Below are 21,704 nucleotides of genomic sequence, written 5' to 3' on the forward strand. Positions count from 1 at the left end.
TTCTTTGAGACTGTGGTCCCAGCTTTCTTCAGGTCATTGACCAGGTCCTGCTGTGTAGTTCTGGTCTGATCGCTCACCTTCATCACAATCATTGATGCCCCACGAGGTGAAATCTTGCATGGAGCCCCAGACCAAGGGAGATTGACCGTCATCTTGAACTTCTTCCATTTTCTATGATTAACAGTTGCCTTCTCACCAAGCTACTTGCTTATTGTCCTGTAGCCCATCCTAGCCTTGTGCAGGTCTACAATTTTATCCCTGATGTCCTTACACAGCTCTCTGGTCTTGGCCATTGTGGAGAGGTTGGAGTCTGTTTGATTGAGTGTGTAGACAGGTGTCTTTTATACAGGTAACGAGTTCAAACAGGTGCAGTTAATACAGGTAATTAGTGGAGAACAGAAGGGCTTCTTAAAGAAAAACAAACAGGTCTGTGAGAGCCGGAATTCTTACTGGTTGGTAGGTGATCAAATACTTATGGCAAATTCATTATTTAAAAATCATACGATGTGATTTTTCTGGACTTTTGTTTTAGATTCCGTCTCTCACAGTTGAAGTGTACCTACGATAAAAATTACAGACCTCTACATGCTTTGTAAGTAGGAAAACCTGCAAAATCGGCAGTGTGTCAAATACTTGCTCTCCCCACTGTATGCCACCTGCAAGAATTTGGGGCCTCATAGACAACTATTACAAAAGACTGCATGTTGTCATTGATGCTGAAGGGGGGAATACACAGTATGAGGAACTAAGGGTATGCAGACTTTTGAACAGGGTCAGTAAAAAAAAAAAAAATTGTTGCCATGTTTATTTTATGATTGTGCCATTCTGCTATGACAAAAGAAAAAATACAGTACAGTTGAATATGAATCCCATAAGAAATAAAATATTACCAATTCTCTAAGGGTATGCAAACTTTTGAACACAACTGTATTTGGCCTCTAGCTCAGTTGTGCACCGGGGCCTCCCACTCCTCTTTCGATTCTGGTTTGAGCCAGTTTGTGCTGTTCTGTGAAGGCAGTAGTACACAGTGTTATATGAGAACTTATTTTCTTTGCACATGGAACAGCCTTCATTTCTCAGACCAAGTATAGATTGATGAATTTCAGAAGTTATTTGTTTCTAGCCATTTAGTGCCTATAATTGAACCCACACTTCCTGATGCTCCAGCTGCAGAGTCTACAGAAGGCCAGTTTTATTGCTTCTTTAATCAGCACATCAGATGTGCTAACATAACTGTAAAAAGCTATTTAAATGATTATTTAGCCTTTTAAAATGCTAAACTTGGATTAGCAAACAGAACATGCCATGGGAACACTGGAGTGACGGTTACTGAAAATGTCCCTCTGCTGGCTACACTCCCACAAGGTCACAGATTGGCCGATCATACAAATGCATTATAGATCATAAAAACGATAAATGTTTATCACTTCAATTTCAACTAAATAGTATGTAGCAAATGGATCATAATATAATTTTATTCTGCTTGCTATTATTTTTTCAACCATAAGATACATTTCTTGGGGGCCCGTGATGGGCTGCCATGGGTGCCATGCACCCAACGCACCCATTTAAGATCCGCCTCTGACATGAATTCATATCACGTACATTTGTTTAATGAGCAGAAAAATTACAGTAATGTACTGCGTAGTGTTTCATTTATACATACTTTTTTTGGAACATGATTCGATTTCAGTGCTTGATCAGAAGTGTAAAAAATACATATTTTTATCAACTGACTGAATATTAATACATAAAAAATGTAGGATTTCAAATTCTAACTCATTTTAGACCATTAGAAACAGGAATGTAAAAGGAAAATATATTATCAGCACAAAATACAGTACAGAAGCAGTTCAAACAGAGGGTAGATCAATGATTCAGATCTCATCCTAGCTGTTAGGCAAACCCAAAACGCAACATTTACATTGGAGACAGAATACAGTACCCGGTAACTTCAAGAAAGGTGTAATTTAAAATATAGACAAAACTAAAATACAGTACATGCCCCATTCCATAACACATGCAGGTACACAAGACCCGTAACACTACTTCCACCCATCAACTATCATATCAACAACTCCCTGGTTGCCAGCTGGATGGAATTAGTTCAAACCAACAGGCTCCGGACCTCATACGGTAAGAGTTAAATACTCTTGGAGTAAACTGTACTGAAAGATGGCCTGAAAATTGCAATCCTCGTAGCGTTGAGGCGACCTCCAATAAAAGGCATTCATTTCTTGTTCTTCTGGCAGTAGTTTGAGTAATTGCTGCAGGCCTTCTGCATGTCTGTTATGAAGGCAGGCACTCCACTCTGTTGAAACACACAGAATAGCTGTCTCCATCAATTAAAGTAAGGGACAGAGCATAGGAGACACACCCAATTTGGGCAACAGAAAGTAACCATTGACATCATAACCCAAAACATCTGCTTGTGATTAACAGTGTGAATAAAGGCATTCAAAACTTGCAAATTGAAGTAGATATGCCAGTAAACAAGCAATGTTTTTTTATTCATTTTACAGTAGTCCTCTGTTATAACTATGCAATAAATTTCAGGCAATTCTGTCTCAGGCAACCCACTGGGGACATATCAAGGGAAAGCTGTGACCCAAATACTTACAATAGAATGATACAGTATAATGTACTACACTATAGTACTTACAGCTATACCCTGTGGTATCCTTTAATTTAGAATTAATATTGAATACTGTAATATACAGGATTTTATTATTGTAGAACAGGGGTTTATTATTGTAGAACAGGGGTTTATTATTGTAGAACAGGGGTTTATTATTATTGAACAGGGGTTTATTATTATTGAACAGGGGTTTATTATTGTAGAACAGGGGTTTATTATTGTAGAACAGGGGTTTATTATTGTAGAACAGGGGTTTATTATTGTAGAACAGGGGTTTATTATTATTGAACAGGGGTTTATTATTGTAGAACAGGGGTTTATTATTGTAGAACAGGGGTTTATTGTTATTGAACAGGGGTTTATTATTGTAGAACAGGGGTTTATTATTGTAGAACAGGGGTTTATTATTGTAGAACAGGTGTTTATTATTATTGAACAGGGGTTTATTATTGTAGAACGGGGTTTATTATTGTAGAACAGGGGTTTATTATTGTAGAACAGGGGTTTATTATTGTAGAACAGAGGTTTATTATTGTAGAACAGAGGTTTATTATAGTAGAACAGGGGTTTATTATTGTAGAACAGAGGTTTATTATTGTAGAACAGAGGTTTATTATTGTAGAACAGGGGTTTTCAAACCAGGGTCCACAAGGTGGTGCCAGTGGTTCCCAAAAAGATAAAGAATCATTTTTGTTATTATTACTATTAACTATTTTTTACAACATTTCAAAATGTTAAATAGGTTTCAATATACTAACAGAAGACCTGTTTTGTAATAAATGTGCTTGTCTTTCCAAACCACCTCAATATGCCTTTGCATTCAGTACAACAGTGCCAGACACAGCACAGCTTCTCTGTGCTTAGTGGTCACATCACTTAATAAAGGACATCTTTCATCGCATTTTCCCTACAGTATCAGGAATCATTGTACCTCAACTATTTTTGGGGCATGATTTTAGGCAAATAATTTTCGCTCGGGCGGGGTCTGTGCTGACATCCAAACAAAACTGCGCAGAAGAAGTCTGAACTCACCTTAGCTGCCCAGTTCACAAGCCACGTTGGAATATTACCACCAGGGTTATCAAAGTAATTCATGAAGACTGAAAGAAAAGAATGCAAATGTACCTGGCTGTCATAAAAAAAAATAAACACAAAAAAATTGTGACTTAACAGACAGCTACACAAAAGATTGACGTTCACCACCGAAAGGACATGTAACATTATCGATCCCGGAATGGACATTTAACAATGGTACCACAAGGGACAGGTTCTTACTGTAGCTTGTGTACACTTGAGCGAGCCATACCTTTGGTGCCGCAAGCCCCATCGCTCTCCATGGCCACACTCTGTTTGTAGTCGTTAACCCGCTGAACCCCACTCTTCTCCGGCAACGGGGACTGTGGAGAGCTCTTAGCCAGCACCACGTAGACCTTCCTGCCATCCGCGTCGACGTCCCGCCGCTCCCTGACGTACACATACTGTGGTTAACAGGGTTAAAGAAACTCGGGAGAGATAATGGACCCCTCCTAAAACACGTTCTACGCTCCTCGTCTCTCCCCATCGTTTTCTGATGGCTGGGAGGTTTTTAGGATTGAGAGGAGCCCGCTGATGGAAATTTCACAAAGCCGTCTCGTTTCTTATTGGCCGCCCGCAACGTTATTGCTGGTGCACACATCAAGGAGAAGACATTCTCGGGCCAACAACCACAACTGAGATTGAAGGTTCCGTACCGACCACAAGGAGTCGTGGTTGATAGGGCACTACCGTTCACACAGAAATGACCTTTTCAATTGAAAACATACATTAAATTAGTTTTAATCGGAAACATAGCAAAACGAATAGGAACTATAATAAATCGTTTTTTAATTGAAATAACAACTGCGTACTTCAAACTTTGCATCCTCCATTTGCAGCAATCACAGCCTTGCGGACCTTTGGCGTTCTAGGTGTCAGTTTGTTGAGGTAATCTGAAGAGATTGCAATGTTCTTCGTTATGATTCGAACACCTCCAACTTAGATGTGACTCTCCATAACACGTTTTCCAGTCTTCCTCTGTCCAGTGTCTATATTCTTTTGCTATCTAAATATTTTCTTTTTATTGGCCAGTCTGAGATATGTCTTTTTCTTTGCAACTCTGCCTAGAAGGCCTGCGTCCCGGAGTCGCCTCTTCACTGTTGATGTTGAGACCAATACTATTTAATAAAGCTGCCAGTTGAGGACCTGTGAGCAGAGGCGCCAACAGGGGGGGGACATCCAGGAACGTTGCCCCGGGCCCAGGCCTGGGGGGGCCCATTTGTCAGGCTCAAATAAAATTACATATTAGACACACAATGTTAGTATTCAGTACTTGTGAGTCTTTATGTGCAGACAGACATAAGCTATTTACACACAGACAGCTTGTTTAAGATCAAAATGAAGTGATTTGAATGTGGCCTAGCTATGAATTAACACATGAAATAATAAAACGTTTGTGACCTGTTTTTTGGACAGTAATGTCACAATTTTTATAGTTTTTTTTAATTTTTTTTATATGGTTTGGCCCTAAACGTTCAATTCTGTCCTGGGCCCTGGGACGTCCCTGCCTGTGAGGCATCTGTTTCTCAAATTAGACACTAATATATTTGGCCTCTTGCTCAGACATTTGCAATGTCTACACCATATTAATCATCAATTTGATGTCATTTTAATGGATACAATTTTTTACTTAACTTTAGAACAAGGGACTCCAACTTTTGAATGGTAGCGTTTATAACAATTCCTGGTTTTCATCTCACCTTCACCATGTCTGACCCCTAGTTGTTAAAGTGTTTGTTAACAATAAATGGTGTTAATTTATCTACAAAACGCACACCCAGAGGGGTTGTTTCTTGTGGCCGGTCATTGCAGGCAAACTGACTTTCAACTGCCCAATTTGAGAGCCGACAAAAGCCTGCATCACTTTAAACTCACAGCAACACAAACAAGGCCCTTCCCCACCCTGCCTATGGCAAATTAGAGCATAACTTCATTCTCCTGCTCCCTGCCTACAAGCAGAAACTCCAACAGGAAGTTCCAGTGACACACTCAATAAAGAAGTGGTTGGATGAGAAGCAGATGCTAAGCTACAGAACTGTTTTGCAAACTCATTCAAGAAAATACAGAGGTTGAACAGAACAGTCACTGGCTTCCTTAATAAGTGCATTGAGGATGTTGTCCCCTCAGGGACATCCAAACCAGAAGCCTTGCATTACAGGTAACATCTGGACTGCAACACAATGCCAGAACTGCCGCTTTCAAGGAGCGGCACACAAATCAGCACACTGACGGGTCATCTTGCTTACGACCCCAGAAAAGTCATTAAAAATGCAAATTGTCAATATGAGACAAAGATTGAATCTTGTTGGATGTGGCAGAACTTGAAAACTATCACAGACTAACACCCAGCAACACAAGCTTGACAGACAAGCTAAAGGAATTCCGTGCTTACGTCACAATTAACAAGGAACCATGCATGAGGCCACCTGCTGTTCCAGACGACTGTGCGCTGTCACCAATGTAAGACCTTTAAACTGATTAACATTTGCATGGCCAGATGGAATACCAAGGGCTCATACTCAGAGCATATGTAGAGCAGCTGGCAGGTGTTTTCATTAACTTTTTCCACCTCTTGTCAGAGGCTTTGTTACCAATGACTGCACAGTAACAATGCTTGCTTACTCTAAAAATACAGTTCTTCAAAAGCAAGAGAGAGAAAAAGCAAGAGCAGGACAATAAGTAAATATAATATAAATTGGTGTATTTTAATCACAAATACAAAACATCTGGACACAGCAATCTTTGCCCATTCATCTTTGCAAAAACAAGCTCTGTCAAGTTATTATGAACTGGGCCAAACTTACCCTTTGGTTTTTAAACCACTCCAGTGTGGTTAGGGCGGTATGTTTGGGGTTATTCTTCAGCTGGAAGCCGGTTTTCTTCCAGGATTTCTCTGTACTTTGCGGAATCCAAAAGCTCTGACGCAGAGAAGAATTCCCCAAGCATCATGCTGCCACAACCATCCTTCACGGTAGGGATGGGGTTCTCAGGACGACGTTGGGCGTTTGGCTTACACCACACTATCCAAGATTCAATGTCAGCTGTTTTCTTTTTGCCACTCTCATAAATACAATATTTAGTGAAGCACCCAGGCTATTGTAGCAGTATGCAGAGTATCTCAAATCTCAGCTGTTGAAGACTGCAACTCCTTTAGAGTTTCCAAAGGCTTCTTGGTGGCCTCTCTGCTTTGTGCCCTTCTCACTTGCATCTTCAGTTTTTGAGGATGGTCAGTTGTAGGCAGATACATTTGTGCGATAGTGTCTCCATCTCTTAATAATGAACTTTACTGTGCTCAGGGATATTCAGTGCCTTGGAAATGTTCCTATATCCTAGCCCTGATTGGTGCTACAGAATAACCTTACTCTGGATTACCTTTGAATGTTCCTTCATCTGATGTAATCATGTGAAACACTTCTAATGGACACAGATGGAATCCAACTAATCAACTTATTATGTGACTTCTATAGACAGACAGTTGTGACACCACAGCTCAGGCAGGTGTCATAGCAAATGGGGTGAATGCTTATGCAATCAATTATTTTGTGTTTTATATTTGTTATTAATTCAGAACAATATGTGGATTTTATTTTCAGTCGAACATTACAGACTTTGTGTTGATCAGTGGATCAACACAGAACTCCTGATAAAATATATTTAGATTTCATGTGGTAACACAATAAATTGCGTAAAAGTCGGTTGTTGCTTTTGTCGACAAACTTAGTCTACAGGTATAGTCAAACTCAAACTTGTAGGTCGTTAAGGATACATCTCTGTTTGACAGAGGAAATGGGTATTTCACCTCCCAGTAGATTGCTGATTGGCCATCATAGTCCTTCTCATACAGCTCTGCAAACACAGAAATGCACACACACACAAATGAGCAGTCATTCAACATAGAACAACAATATTTTATTCTACAATGTCAAATAATATTCTAGAACACTGAGTAGCGTGCAGACGTCAAGATGAAATCAAATCGGAAAGCACAGACACCCACTGCACAGAATCCTATCTATTGAAATGAGATTCTGTAGAAAAGAGCTTGACAACAGTCATCAAGAGCTGAAGCCAAGGATATGTTTCCAATCAAAAGCTGACTCCACCCGCTTGCAAAAGTCCCTAGGAGAGGAAAATGTGTTTTTATTTTGGTTTTCATTTCCAGGATACACCTACCCATAGTATCTACTCTTGGAAAGGACAAAGGTTCAGTATTTGGTAATCCCACAACAAAATATGACCAATGATTTAGACATACCTTAAGAGGAACGTGTTTCTTGCATGCATTTCTCAGAGCAAACAGAAATCTGCATTTTCACCCTTTCGAATGAGCACAGCCAAGTATTCATTTATTCAGTCTACGCTTCTAAGAACATTTGATTAAGCACTTAAATACATAAAGGACACAACCACATTAGCCTAAAGTGCTAACTACCCAACTACAACATCAATGGCTACAGTACATAGCTAAATACTAGTAGATAGGCAGACATGTTACCTTTTGGAAACTGTGGGGAAGCAATGGAAAATGAGAAAAGTGATTCATTATTGAGTATATCCCATGTCCTTTAGTCTGTTTTGCCCTGTAGTCTCTAACAGTTTGCAAGCCCTTGTTAATGTGTGCCAAATTGTTAGATAAAATATTTTTCATCACTTCTATCAGTTTCTGTGACATCTTCTGTAATTATATTTTTAACAAATTCTGCTGTCATTGCCTTCTATAGACAACAACCAAATGTAAAAACGGGTCTAAGCATGTTCCAATCCAAGTCCAATTCCATCAGTCATATTCTGGATGGTATCTGAACAGAAACTACCAGTCAACAAAACAAACCTGGATAACCTAGGTTGAAATGGTGCCATTACACAGCAATGTGGAGACTCACAGTGGATATTGAAGATGCTTTGGTGGGCTAAGAGATTATAATGTACATAAAGCCTATGATAGAAATAAATCACGAGCAACACTGTGTCAACAATACTCAACCAAACTAGTCAATCTAAGTTGTTTATGTTATAGTTCTTTTTATAACCCTTTTTAGTAGTTAAATTGAAATAAGAGATTTGAATGGAGGAATGCTGATAGAGAGTAGAGTCTGTGTCCCTCTGTACCTTTGACATATCCATCCCATTGTTTCCGATACAGCAAGTCCATGTAGACATCAGCACACAGCTCTGGGGTGCAGGTGGCAAGAACACCAAAGATTTTGTACTCATAAAGTCCAGTTTCCTGTAAACGGCACATGAAAGAATTGCTTTCTTTAAATATTTTTAAAAAAATATGCTGAATTTGTGCCAGATATTAATTCTACAGAAACTTTAGCTACAACAGGCGTGTAGAGTTGAGCAAAGGGTTTGTTAAAAGCATGTATTCATTCTGTGAAAAAGTTGCTACTACTACTTTCAGATTTAGACACATTGTACTTGTGCCATTGTAACTACTTGTGAACACAAAGGGCCTGAGTTAAATAAATAGCATCCTTAATCATCAAAATGGCATTTAAAAAATGTGTGACAGCAACGTTTACCACCTTTCATCATGGATAACCTACACTCATTCTTTCACCACACTTCTAATCCTGAAAATGTGAACGCACAGGCCAACCCAAAAGTAAATTAAGGTTTTTATACAGTAGGCTACCCAAGACCAGGCCATGAGTTAATTTGACCATAGAAGACCTAGCGCATAAATACGGAAATGCGGGTTAGATTGAATTAGGCCTGGTCATTTTTCGTGTCAAATGTAGTCTCAAAATCTGCTAAAGATTCAATGTATTTTCACTCTCTACGTTAAATAGGTTCATGAGGTCATTTAAACTGTGGAAATAGTCTACTTGCGACTCGCCTTCATAGAAATAAATGTCAATGTGTACTTTGAGCACGTCAATCGCATGATATAGGCTACTCATTGATTCGCAAGCTAACAAGGCTGAACAGCTAACAAACAACACGTGAAAAGCTATTCATGTATCAAAACACTCTTAAATGTACCTTGTCAAACAGCCGGTAAATTTTGACACCCATTGTCTCTGTGAAAAACTCCCATCCTCCCTCCAAATTAGGTTCATCTAATTCCTTCCATGCCTCCAGAAATTCCCCATCTGTGAAATGCAGCGACATGTTTACTTACAATCCCGGCTATGACATTGGATCATGTGATCCAGGACTTCCGTGCGTATGCTGAAGTGCGTCAGAGGCATTCCAGTGACATACTAAAGTTACTATCCGTTTATTTTGTACTTTATAGAAATTGTACTTTAGATTGAAGCTTTATATGTTCGTGAGTGGCATGTGAGATTACGTGTGTCAGGTGTGTAAGGTAACACTATCGAAAGGAAACATTATGTAAAGCATTGTCCTGCTTTACAGAATGTCTCGGGTTAATGATTGAGGTTAACTCCTTCCGTTCCCTCAACTGTAAGCTATCATGCTAGGCATTATAACCTAGGTGGTTTTTAAAGTAATGTATTGATGCTTTTAGGCGTTTCTGGAAGCACATCCCTGGATTTGTGGTTCCATTAATATTTTAATTAATGCAACAAAAAATAAATCCTTGGCTGTCCCCTTAGTATTATCATCAATTCCAGGTAGACCCCTTCCATATATAACCATTGTGATCCATATAGAACCTCCGTAGAAGGTTTTCTACATGGAATTTGAATGTATTCTACCTGGAACTCAACAAGGTTTTCTAAAAAGTTCTCCAACAGGTGAACAGTCAACAAACCCCTTTTGCAACTTTTTTCCAGAGAATTTGAAACTCATTCAAATATGCCAAATGGAATATGCCACTGATAACCAATAAATAATTTGTCACACCATAAATGCCTCCAAAGGGATGCCACATAAATTAGGTTCTCCAGAGGGAGAACGTCCAGCTGTAGAAAAGCTATGGCTTTGCAGATGCTAAATGGAAACGTAGAGTCTCATTTTGCAAAGGGATATATTTCAGGAAGGAAGACACATGACAATACCCCATATTACATACAGTGAGATAATACAGAACACTTGTGTTACAGGCAGAGTGGGAGTAGGCATATTCCATCTACTGGCCCTGTTTGGATCCCATTGGTTACAGTCAAAACTCTGGGTGTGCCCCCCTGGTTTAAATAATAAAAAATCCAAGCATGAGATAACCTGGACATTGATGTCTGTGTGTGTGTGTGTGTGTGTGTGTGAGAGAGAGAGACAGAGAGAGAGACAGATAGAGTATGTTTCGGAGTGTGTGTCATGATGTGAATAAGAATACAGAATACATTATCTAAAAGGTATTTAAAGGCATTGTTTAATTCTAACATTAGATTGGTAAAATGTGTGCTGTGTGACTAAGTGTAAATGTGTGCCTTTGCCGTGATCAAGATTCAAATTAGGAATTTGATAGCTGTTTAGTTGAGTGAGAGCCACTTCAGCAAGACAGTGTAATAAGAAGCCCATCTTTGCAGGATTTATGTACATTTGTAACTATTTAGGAAAACGCGATTTAGTTTTGTATGAACATATCAGCAGTACTATGACGTTCATAGTGTTACTGGTCCTTAACAACTTGCAACTACACTCAGCGTCATGTTTGATAGTTGCAAGATCAATTCCAGCAATATTGTAAACTGACCCTTAACCTTCTTCCAAACCCTAACCTCAGTACTGGGATGCCTAACCTTAACCAAACCCTAATCCTAACCTCAGTACTGGGATGCCTAACCTTAACCAAACCCTAATCCTAACCTCAGTACTGGGATGCCTAACCTTAACCAAACCCTAATCCTAACCTCAGTACTGGGATGCCTAACCATAACCAAACCCTAATCCTAACCTCAGTACTGTGATGCCTAACCTTAATCATAACCAAACCCTAACCTCAGTACTGGGATGCCTAACCTTAACCATAACCAAACCCTAACCTCAGTACTGGGATGCCTAACCTTAACCATAACCAAACACTAACCTTAGTACTGGGATGCCTAACCTTAACCATAACCAAACGCTGCTGCTTATTCCTAACCCTAACCTCAGTACTATGATGCCTAATCTTTACTGCAACCAAACCCTAACCTTATTTCTAACCCTAACGCCAGGACAGTCATGCCTAAACTTAACTGTCCTTAACTGTTAATCGTGGGATAAATGTTATTCATAACAAGGCATTTTTCATTTTCAATCAATTACATTAAGGAGTAACATAATAGTCAAATGTTAAGGTGCAATGTAACAGTAACTTATTGAGGACCCTTTGCACTGGTGATATGTTGATAGCGAACGTAACTGCACAGATTCATGTTCATGAACGTAATTGTGGTTTACAAATCAGTTGTGGTCTTAAGTTTGCATACCCTGGCAGAAGTTGTGAAATTTTGGCATTGATTTTGAAAACATGACGGATCATGCAAAAAAAGCTTTATTTAATCAATCAAATCAATCAAAATGTATTTATAAAGCGCTTTTTACAACAGCAGTTGTCACAAAGTGCTTTACAGAGACACCCGGCCTTAAACCCCAAGGAGCAAACAACAGTAGTGTTGAATTTCAGTGGCTAGGAAAAACTCCCTAAGAAGGTCGAATTTTAGGAAGAAACCTAGAGAGGACCCAGGCTCAGAGGGGTCCTTTTTAAATCTTAATGATAACAGAAATCACCCAAATGGCCCTGATCAAAAGTTTACATACCCTTGAATGTTTGGCCTTGTTACAGACACACAAGTTGACACACACAGGTGAAAATGGCAATTAAAGGTGGATTTCCCACACCTGATGCTTTTTAAATTATAATTAGTGTCTGTCTATAAATAGTCAATAGGTTTGTTAGCTCTCATGTGGATGCACTGAGCAGGCTAGATTCTGAGCCATGGGGAGCAGAAAATTACTGTCATAAAACCTGCATAACAAGGTAATGGAACTTTATAACGATGGAATAGGGGATAAAAGATATCCAAAGCCTTGCAAATGCCAGTCAGTACTGTTCAATCACTTATTAAGAAGTGGAAAATACTGGGATCTCTTGATGCCAAGGTCAGGTAGACCAAGAAAAATTTCAGCCAAACTGACAGAAGAATTGTTCGGGATACAAAGAAAAACCCACAGGTAACCTTAGGAGAAATAAAGGCTGCTCTGAAAAAAGACGGTCTGGGGGGGGGGGGTGAGCTCTAAAGGCAGGGGGAATCTTGTGAAAATGTATGGCAAGATGAATGCAGCATGTTATCAGAAAATACTGGCAGACAATTTGCATTCTTCCTCACAAAAGATACGCATGGGATGCTCTTTGACTTTCCAGCACGACAATGACCCTAAGCACAAGGCCAAGTTGACCCTCCATTGGTTACACCAGAAAAGGGTGAAGGTTCTGGAGTGGCCATCACAGTCTCCTGAACTTAATATCAACGAGCCACTCTGGTGAAATCTCAAACATGCGGTGCATGCAAGCCGACCATAGACTTTGCATGACCTGGAGGCATTTTGACAAGACAAATGGGGAGCTATACCACCTGCAAGTATTCGAGTCCTTATAGACAACTATTACTAAAGACTGCACGCTGTCATTGATGCTAAAGGGGGCAATATACAGTATTAAGAACTAAGGGTATGCAGCCTTTTGAACAGGGGTCAGTTCATTTTTTTCTTTGCTGCCATGCTTTGTTGTATGATTGTGCCATTCTGTTATGACCTAGTTGAATGTGAATCCCACAATGCTCACTCATGTTTTCTTTACAAATGGTACATATATTATCAATTCTCCAAAGGTATGCAAACTATTGAACTTATATGAACATAATTCCTACCAGGTATGGTTGCAACAAGCAAATATGAAGAAAATCATTTGACAGGAGGAGTGGCCTAATCCTGCTGGGAATTGCTGCAGTGAAGCATGGGCTCATGACTTGGGCATTATGAAATTGAGTGGAGCTGAAAAACAGTGATACATAAAAATAAACAGATTATTTTAATATGAATAACAAATCTACAAACTATGTTTAGTTATGTAGCACAATATAATGTGCCAGACCGAAAGTTAATAGAATTCTATATTTTTTCTTAAAATTCTAACTTAAAAAATATTTACTAGCAGCTATTATTACCACTTACATATTTCTGAAAATATTGGCAAAAGAAAATCTAAAAGGTTAGCAATTTAGTTTTGGAGTTGACAACCTATCCTCAAACATTTGTAAAAATTGAAATGATAAATGCTTAATAAACCAAAACAGTCACCATTAGACAAAGTCCATGTTTATATTTGTTTTTGATTCAAGTGGAATACAAAGTTGCAATGTTTTTGTATGTACTTCCTCAGTTGGTCTATGACCATAACACCCAATTAAAACAAACATTATGTTTAATTATTAGCGAGATGGAGTTTACATTTTATGCTTGACTACGGTAAAAGAAAATTGTCAAAGAGTGTTGTATTAAAGTCAAAAGCCAGCTAATGTTGTAATAAATAAATGTAATATTATACCTTACAATTTAATAATCCCTATTAGCCTACCGTTTTTCTTTTCCTTTTTATTTATTTATTTCATAGGCCCGACATAGAAATTGATTTAAAAAAAATATGAACCAAAACCCTATATCTTTTTCATAGAGATCAATTAAGATCAATCCCTGAAATATATGGAGATGTCACTGCTTTAGGCCTATTACTCCACTCGTAATTTTCAACATCTGGTTTAAATGACTCTGGACATTATGTTGATCCTGGTGCCTAGACAAGTAGCCTATAAAGCACATACAAATTACCCCCGAAAGTCCCGAAAAACGTGTAACGTGCTTTTGGATCCCTCCAGCGACATATTTATAAAAGTGCTTGGAATGCAAGAAGATGGCAATAAAACAGTCGCTTTCTTTACACTTTAGGAAACGCGCAGGGGACATCCGATGAATGGGAGTCAGTTTCAACACCGTTCGTACAAGGCGATCTGTAAAACGCTGAGCAGAGCGTACACTGGAACTGTGTTTAGAAACTAAACATTCAATCTGCCTCATGTATTTTGCATAACGACGAGGAGAGTCTTATTTGCGTGTCGAACTTTGAAAGGCTACACGGATTTGGAATATGGAAAACAAACGGTTGACTCTTTGTTTTATTAGTCGAAGGGAAAAAACATCTTATTAAACGGTACGGGGATGGAAAATGCGTGCGCGGTGAGTTGAAACACTTCTTCAGACACTGACACTAAAAAACAATGGCACATAATTAAAGTTCTCATTACACAATATTAACTTTTGAAGCGGCTGTTAGTCCACGCGTAAAATTCATTAAGCATATAACATGTGATTTAGGTTGTATGTTGTTGACTATTTCAATGTACAGCCCATACCGGTGGTAGAGCTTTGGCTACATTTTTTTTCCATGACTAACTTTAGACTGAATTGAATTGTATTTAAAACCAACACGTATCAACAAAAATAATACGCATGTAGGCTACAATAAAAAAACGATAGCCTACCTACAAGAATATTTTAATTCAAGTAAAAAAATGTTTGCTCTATAAATGTGATTTTTTAAAGTCATCTATATATACGATTTGATGCTATTGACTAATGCTGCATGACAAGCATCTTGAATGTAATGTCTTAATCTACGGGGGTTCTATGCAAAGTTAGCAAATGACTGCTTGTGAAATTACTAATGCTTTTGATGCTGCCTGCATTTCACCGCGCAGTTTATAATGTCATCTCCCGTTCATGCAATGTTGAGTGTGTGCAAGGTTGAGTTGTTCTGCGTCATTCAGTCAATGTCTGATTATGTTGGCCTGGAGGCTGGTGTGGTGTAAGAAGGTTGCTTGGAGTTCTCAAGTGCCAAATGAAGGCTGTTTTATGCTGTGAACAATATATGAGTCAATCTTTGTTGCGCATTTCACAAACCTGTTGGTTTAGGGTTATTATGTTATGTACAATAAGGTTACAATTGGGCAAAAAGATGAGGAGTATATATGGATTTTGACATTCCTTTCAGTATAACATAAAGACAATATTTCTTTACAGCTTTGGACACGCTGACAGAACAACCACAGGATACAAAAAAGTGAAGACCTATTGCTGGCTAAATCACGGAGCCATCTGCGGTTTGAAGGGAGAAAAATCTTGAGGCTGGATCCGGCCATGCCAGAGGAACCCAGTAAAGACACCATGACTGTCCCAGCGGCCCCGGAAAGAGCAGCCACAGAGAAGGCCAACAACAATGACCACACTCCAACTGTGACTATAGCAGCTATGCCTTTGGTCACTGAAATCCAACTGAATGCAGCCACGGGTGGTGCAGAACTTTCCTGCTATCGTTGCACAGTACCGTTTGGCTTGGTGGTTCTCATTGCCGGTATAGTGGTCACTTCTGTGGCTTACAGCTTCAACTCACATGGGTCCACCATCTCCTACTTTGGGCTTGTTCTGCTGTCTGCTGGACTAATGTTACTGGCGTTAAGTGCGGTATGCTGGAAGATGAGACTTGAACGAAAGAAGGAGAGGCGGAGAGAAAGCCAAACTGCACTGGTTGCAAACCAGAGGAGCATCTTTGCATGATGGGATAGGCTGATCATTAAGGGCTCAGTTTTTCAAAGGTTATGTAGCCGGGTTACGCCTATCCAATAGGAAACAAATGCATATAAATATGTTGAATATTTATGTATATTCCCCATTCTGTCCCCATCCAAGTAAATGTATTTGTCTGTTGTAGCCACTCAATTTCTATATATTTAGTCCTATTTGATAGATAAAATTTGGATGGATAACTTTTGAGAGAAAAAAAAACGTCCTAGGAGAGAAAATACGTATTTTGGATTTTTGGCTGCTGTAGTGGTTAATGTGAAGACCTTCATGAGTAAGGTTGTATGCTGATGTGTTCATGTCCGACCATGTGGCAGATCATTGAACTGCAAGGCTTCGACCACACACGTCTCAAGGCTAAAGAAGCCAAAACATGTTAGCCTTGAAGAAGTTCAAACAAACTAGCCACATCTGAGGGGCTAGGCAAACAGCCTAACTGAATGTAGCAGAGTTTAGACTTATTACCACTGTACGTTTGACACAGTGCTGACTGTATAAAGTTGCATCTGGTGTTTTAGATTTATTGGGAGGGACTGTGGTCTAAATGTAGAGAGGAAGAAGAAATCCAGAATAGTTTATCATCCTTCATTTATCATGTTTCTGGCACAGATCTGTTGTTGAGTCGGATTGTTCCTTTTAATTTCACACATGATTATTATGATCAATTACCAGACATGGAAATATGGTACTTACATGTTAATTATGTCATGATGTATTATGGGGATACAAAAACAAACAAAAAATTTCTAACATCGTGTTCTACTAAGAGATCAGGTAAATTACATGGCAAAACATACTTATTATAGAGTACATAGAATTTAATATAACTTACATTGAATGAGGATATTAGAGGATTCTCTGTAAGCACTTTGTTCCAGACCTAAACTTTATGGTGTTCTATTTACTTATGATGACAAGATTGTTTCAAAATGCTAGTCATTTCAAATAGTCTTGTTGTCAGTACTGTAATTGCCATGGTCAGTAAATGTATTTCATGAGTTGACTTATATTAATGGTCTATTATATTATTCTCCTTTAATCGAACAGTTCACCTACATGTATAAAGTCACTATATCTGTGCTCCTTGGTGATCCCCCAAATATTTTAATTGTATATTTTATTTTATTCCAGAGACAAAAAAAACAAACAGTTCAAATATAATTTGTTTTGATACATTTTATAACATGCTTTGACACATTTTCATATTTCATTGTGTTCAATAGTAAGCGATGAATCAGCAAATGTGACAAATTTTTTCTTTGCCTTACTAAATTCTACTTATTCTACTTAATATCTTCTTATCTTTCTATAGATTTACAGATATATATTGCGTAAAAAATATATTCCTACATTGTCATAGATATTACAGATACAGCAGTTTGGGGGATCAACTCCAAGCACAGAAAGACTGAAAATAAGGCCACATGTAAACATGGGTATAAAAATTGATGAATGTCTGCTTTAATGTAATTATTAGTTTGTATGACTCCTTTGTCAACAGCACACCATTGTCAAAGTAAGGTTTAATAAACTCTCATCAATATTTACAATTTTTATTAGTGTCCCCAATTGCAAAGTTTTAGCATGCTTGTATTCTGAAGACAACAGCTGATATAGGGGACTCAGAGTGCTTCATGAGACGGTCTGGCTCAAATCAACTACTCGCCTGACATATCAAATAAACGAGGCTTGCCATTTTACATGGCTGATTTCGAAAGAGTACAGCATGATCACCAACAGGAGTGTTCTGCCTTGAACATTCCAGACTAAATTAGAGGAATTGTTTATTTCTTGGATGATGTACTGTAGTAAGCCAGTTCCTCATTCTTGGTTCCCATTGTGTATTTGACCTCGTGCAATTGTTCTGCCCTCTGTTATTGTAATAAGAGCCATATTTGTAGATAAATACATAGCTTTGGTTATGACTAGCTCATGTTTTGACCGCAAAATTGCCAAAGTAATAGCCTAAGTGTAATTTGTTTAATATAACCGGATTCTGAGGAGGATAAAACATTTTGTTTGTATATTATATAAATAAGTAGCAGTGTTAGTATATACTTAACTTGGTTAATTATTTTACAATGTGATAACATTCTGTCTATTGGTTTTCTGCCTCTGCCAGGGTGAAATAATTTAGTTGCCACAGATCACATTTCTGTATGAGTTGATAACCGAGAAATCCCTGCCATTAGTTCTTACACTTATATATATATATATTAACATTATCTCACAAAAGTGAGAACACCCCTCACATTTTTGCAAATGTTTGATTATATCTTTTCATGTGACAACACTGAAGAAATTGCACTTTGCTACAATGAAAAATAGTGAGTGTACAGCTTGTATAACAGTGTACATTTGGTGTTATCGCTCTCACACTCCCTCATACTGGTCACTGGAAGTTCAACATGGCACCTCATAGCAAAAAACTCTCTGAGGATCTGAAAAAAAGAATTGTTGCTCTCCATAAAGATGGCCTAGGCTATAACAAGATTGCCAAGACCCTGGAACTGAGGTGCAGCAGGGTGGCCAAGACCATACATCGGTTTGACCATACAGCGGTTTAAAAGGACAGGTTCCACTCAGAACAGGCCTCGCCATGGTCGACCAAAGAAGTTGAGTGCACGTGCTCAGTGTCATATTGTGATATTGTCTTTGGGAAATAGACGTATGAGTGCTGCCAGCATTGCTGCAGAGGTTGAAGGGGTTGGGGGTCAGACTGTCAGTTCTCAGACCATACGCCGCACACTGCATCAAATTGGTCTGCATGGCTGTCATCCCAGAAGGAAGCCACTTCTAAAGATGATGCACAAGAAAGCCTGCAAACAGTTTGCTGAAGATAAGCAGATGAAGGACAATGCTTTACTGGAACCATGTCCTGTGTTCTGATGAGAATAAGATAAACTTACTTGGTTCAGATGGTGTCAAGTGTGTGTGGTGGCAACCAGGTGAGGAGTACAAAGACAAGTGTGTCTTGCCTACAGACAAGCATTTATGGTGGGAGTGTCATGGTCTGGGGCTGCATGAGTGCTGCCGGCACAGGGGAGCTACAGTTCATTGGGGGAACCATGAATGCCAACATGTAATGTGACATACTGAAGTGGAGCATGATCCCCTCTCTTCAGAGACTGGGCCGCAGGGCAGTATTCCAACATGATAACGACCCCAAACACACCTCCAAGACGACCCTTGCCTTGCTAAAGAAGCTGAGGGTAAAGGTGATGGACTGGCCAAGCCCTATTGAGCATCTGTGGAGTATCCTCAAATGGAAGGTGGAGGAGCACAAGGTATCTAACATCCACCAGATCTGTGATGTCGTCAATGGAGGAGTGGAGGACAACTCCAGTGGCAACCTTTGAAGCCCTGGTGAACCAGTAAGGCAATACTGGAAAACAATGTTGGCCACACAAAATATTGACACTTTGGGCCCAATTTGGACATTTTCACTTAGGGGTGTACTCACTTCTGTTGCAGCGGTTAAGACATTAATGGCTGTGTGTTGAGTTATTTTGAGGGGACAGCAAATTTACACTGTTATACAAGCTGTACACTCACTACTTTACATTGTAGCAAAGTGTCATTTCTTCAGTGTTGTCACATGAAAAGATATAATCACATATTTGCAAAAATGTGAGGGGTGTACTCACTTTTGTGAGATACTGTATATATAAACATCAAAATAATTTGCGCAACAGTGCTTAGTTGTCTGACATAACTACTTTATTCTACATTTGAATACATAAATTCCCAAAGGTAAAAGTAAGTTCAGCTCCACTGTTTGACTTGGTTTAAAATAGTTCGGATGTAGAGGTATATTTATAGGCAGCATTTGCGTTGCTATATATGCGTTCCTGTGACACCAGACACTACAACTAAATGATGTGCTTGCGTCAGAGGAGCACCTACAACACACTCGGCAACTTACGAGGGCAGACCTACCCCATGCGGAGGGGACCTCTCTATAGGGGAAACACCTGACTCTGGGATCAGATGTTGTTCACTTAGTAAGATGTGTTTCGTTTCCACATGATAGCTTACCAGAAACCAGGGCAAAGAAGCAATGAAGTCGGAAAAAAGGGGTAACTTGATACAGTGTTTAACAGGTGCTCTCCACAACCCTACCCTCTTTCTGAACTCTGTGTGCGTCACTTATTTGTGTCTTACACCACAGATGGTTACATTCAAGGTTCTGCCAGGCAAATAGTGATGTTTATTAACGACAAAAAAGTGAGACTGGGTGAAATTTAGTTAGTATCATTTAATCGAAGAAACCCACATTTGAACTAAGCTGATTACGGCTAGCTCTTAGAGACCGACAAGTAGAGTACAAGGATCCTTTTCAGCCAGTTGCTTCCAGTCCAGTATGAAATGGGAATAACACCAGAGAATTAAGATTACACCATCAACAGCCTCAAATCATTCATGATTATGTTTCTAATAACGGGCCTGTCAGTCACAAAGTGAGCGATGACTGGGAAACACTGCTGGTTTGGCCACGTTGTCAGTCCTGCCTCCTGATGACCTACCTGGCCCGTTTCTTCTCTATATGGGTGGTTGCCAGTGGAGGGACTGTTAGCAAATTCGAACATATGAATGGCTTCCATTTTATGTTACTACCGATGTAGTTTAAAGCATATTAGAACAATGTTCCACTAACCCGTAATAGGTAATACTCTCCCCATCCAATCCGAACCCACATTGCAGAAGTATGCGTACTGGAGGCATTTTCTGACGAGTTCCATAATTGAAGCAGCCTGGTAGGCCTGGAAGAACAGAGGTTGACTGAAGACTGAAAACGACAATAACCGTCCGACAGATCGGTTAGACTCTCCATGAGATAGGCATGAATATGTCATACTGGTGAAGACTTCACCAGCTAAACTAGAGCGGAGACACTGCAATGTGCAACGCCCTGGCGACTCTCAATAACAGTTGTGGAACACATTAATGTGGCAGGTGAGATAAAGATTAACATGATGTACCATAGTAATGGTAAAAGGAAAGCGTGGAGGGAAAAAAGGAACTGACCAAATTAACAGCACATAACCTCATTTTTAAACCATGGGTAGGGTGTTCTGGCTTGCATATGTTAAGCTGCCACTGAATCTGGCTAATTTGTCTGCATTGATGTTGTTATTGTTGAATTGTGAAGTGTACGGAAACATCTTGTGTGCTAAAGTACAATCAGATGCCTCCAAATTAAATGGACATTAGATTAAAGGAATGACTCTCAGGAACAGATGTCATCAATGGACAAGTTAACAGGGACTGTGGCAAAATCGCATTTGAAAGCAATAGCATTCAGTAACGACAAATCATAGATCTAAATCCATCAGATTTCAAACTTCCTCCATGTATCCCTAATTACAAAAACAAATACAAAGATGTTGAATAATACATCCAGGAAACTTAAAAAATGTAATCATACTGTTTTGACCGCAGGTCTCCATTTTAATCCATATGG

At 39.1% G+C, this 21,704-nt stretch overlaps 2 protein-coding genes across 2 annotated transcripts; one reads left to right on the forward strand and one right to left on the reverse strand.

Annotated features, from left to right (window-relative positions):
- Positions 1 to 1,461: 1,461 nt before the first annotated feature.
- Positions 1,462 to 9,851, reverse strand: pctp (phosphatidylcholine transfer protein). The gene is given in 6 exon segments (NM_001304148.1): positions 1,462 to 2,311; positions 3,671 to 3,738; positions 3,945 to 4,116; positions 7,479 to 7,558; positions 8,822 to 8,939; positions 9,701 to 9,851. Coding segments are annotated over 6 exon segments (648 nt in total). The 5' UTR covers positions 9,830 to 9,851; the 3' UTR covers positions 1,462 to 2,230.
- Positions 9,852 to 14,455: 4,604 nt separating this feature from the next.
- tmem100a (transmembrane protein 100a) lies at positions 14,456 to 17,787 on the forward strand. The gene is made up of 2 exons (XM_010891703.3): positions 14,456 to 14,839; positions 15,683 to 17,787. Exon 2 carries the CDS (start codon positions 15,800 to 15,802, stop codon positions 16,214 to 16,216), a length of 417 nt encoding a protein of 138 aa, XP_010890005.1. The 5' UTR covers positions 14,456 to 14,839; positions 15,683 to 15,799; the 3' UTR covers positions 16,217 to 17,787.
- The last annotated feature ends 3,917 nt before the right edge of the window (positions 17,788 to 21,704 follow it).

The sequence above is a fragment of the Esox lucius genome, chromosome 11 (genome assembly GCF_011004845.1).
Source record: "Esox lucius isolate fEsoLuc1 chromosome 11, fEsoLuc1.pri, whole genome shotgun sequence".
NCBI lineage: Eukaryota > Metazoa > Chordata > Actinopteri > Esociformes > Esocidae > Esox > Esox lucius.

Excerpts from the sequence above, each read along its gene's own strand:
- tmem100a (XM_010891703.3), top strand. The coding sequence starts at position 15,800 with ATGCCAGAGGAACCCAGTAAAGACACCATGACTGTCCCAGCGGCCCCG.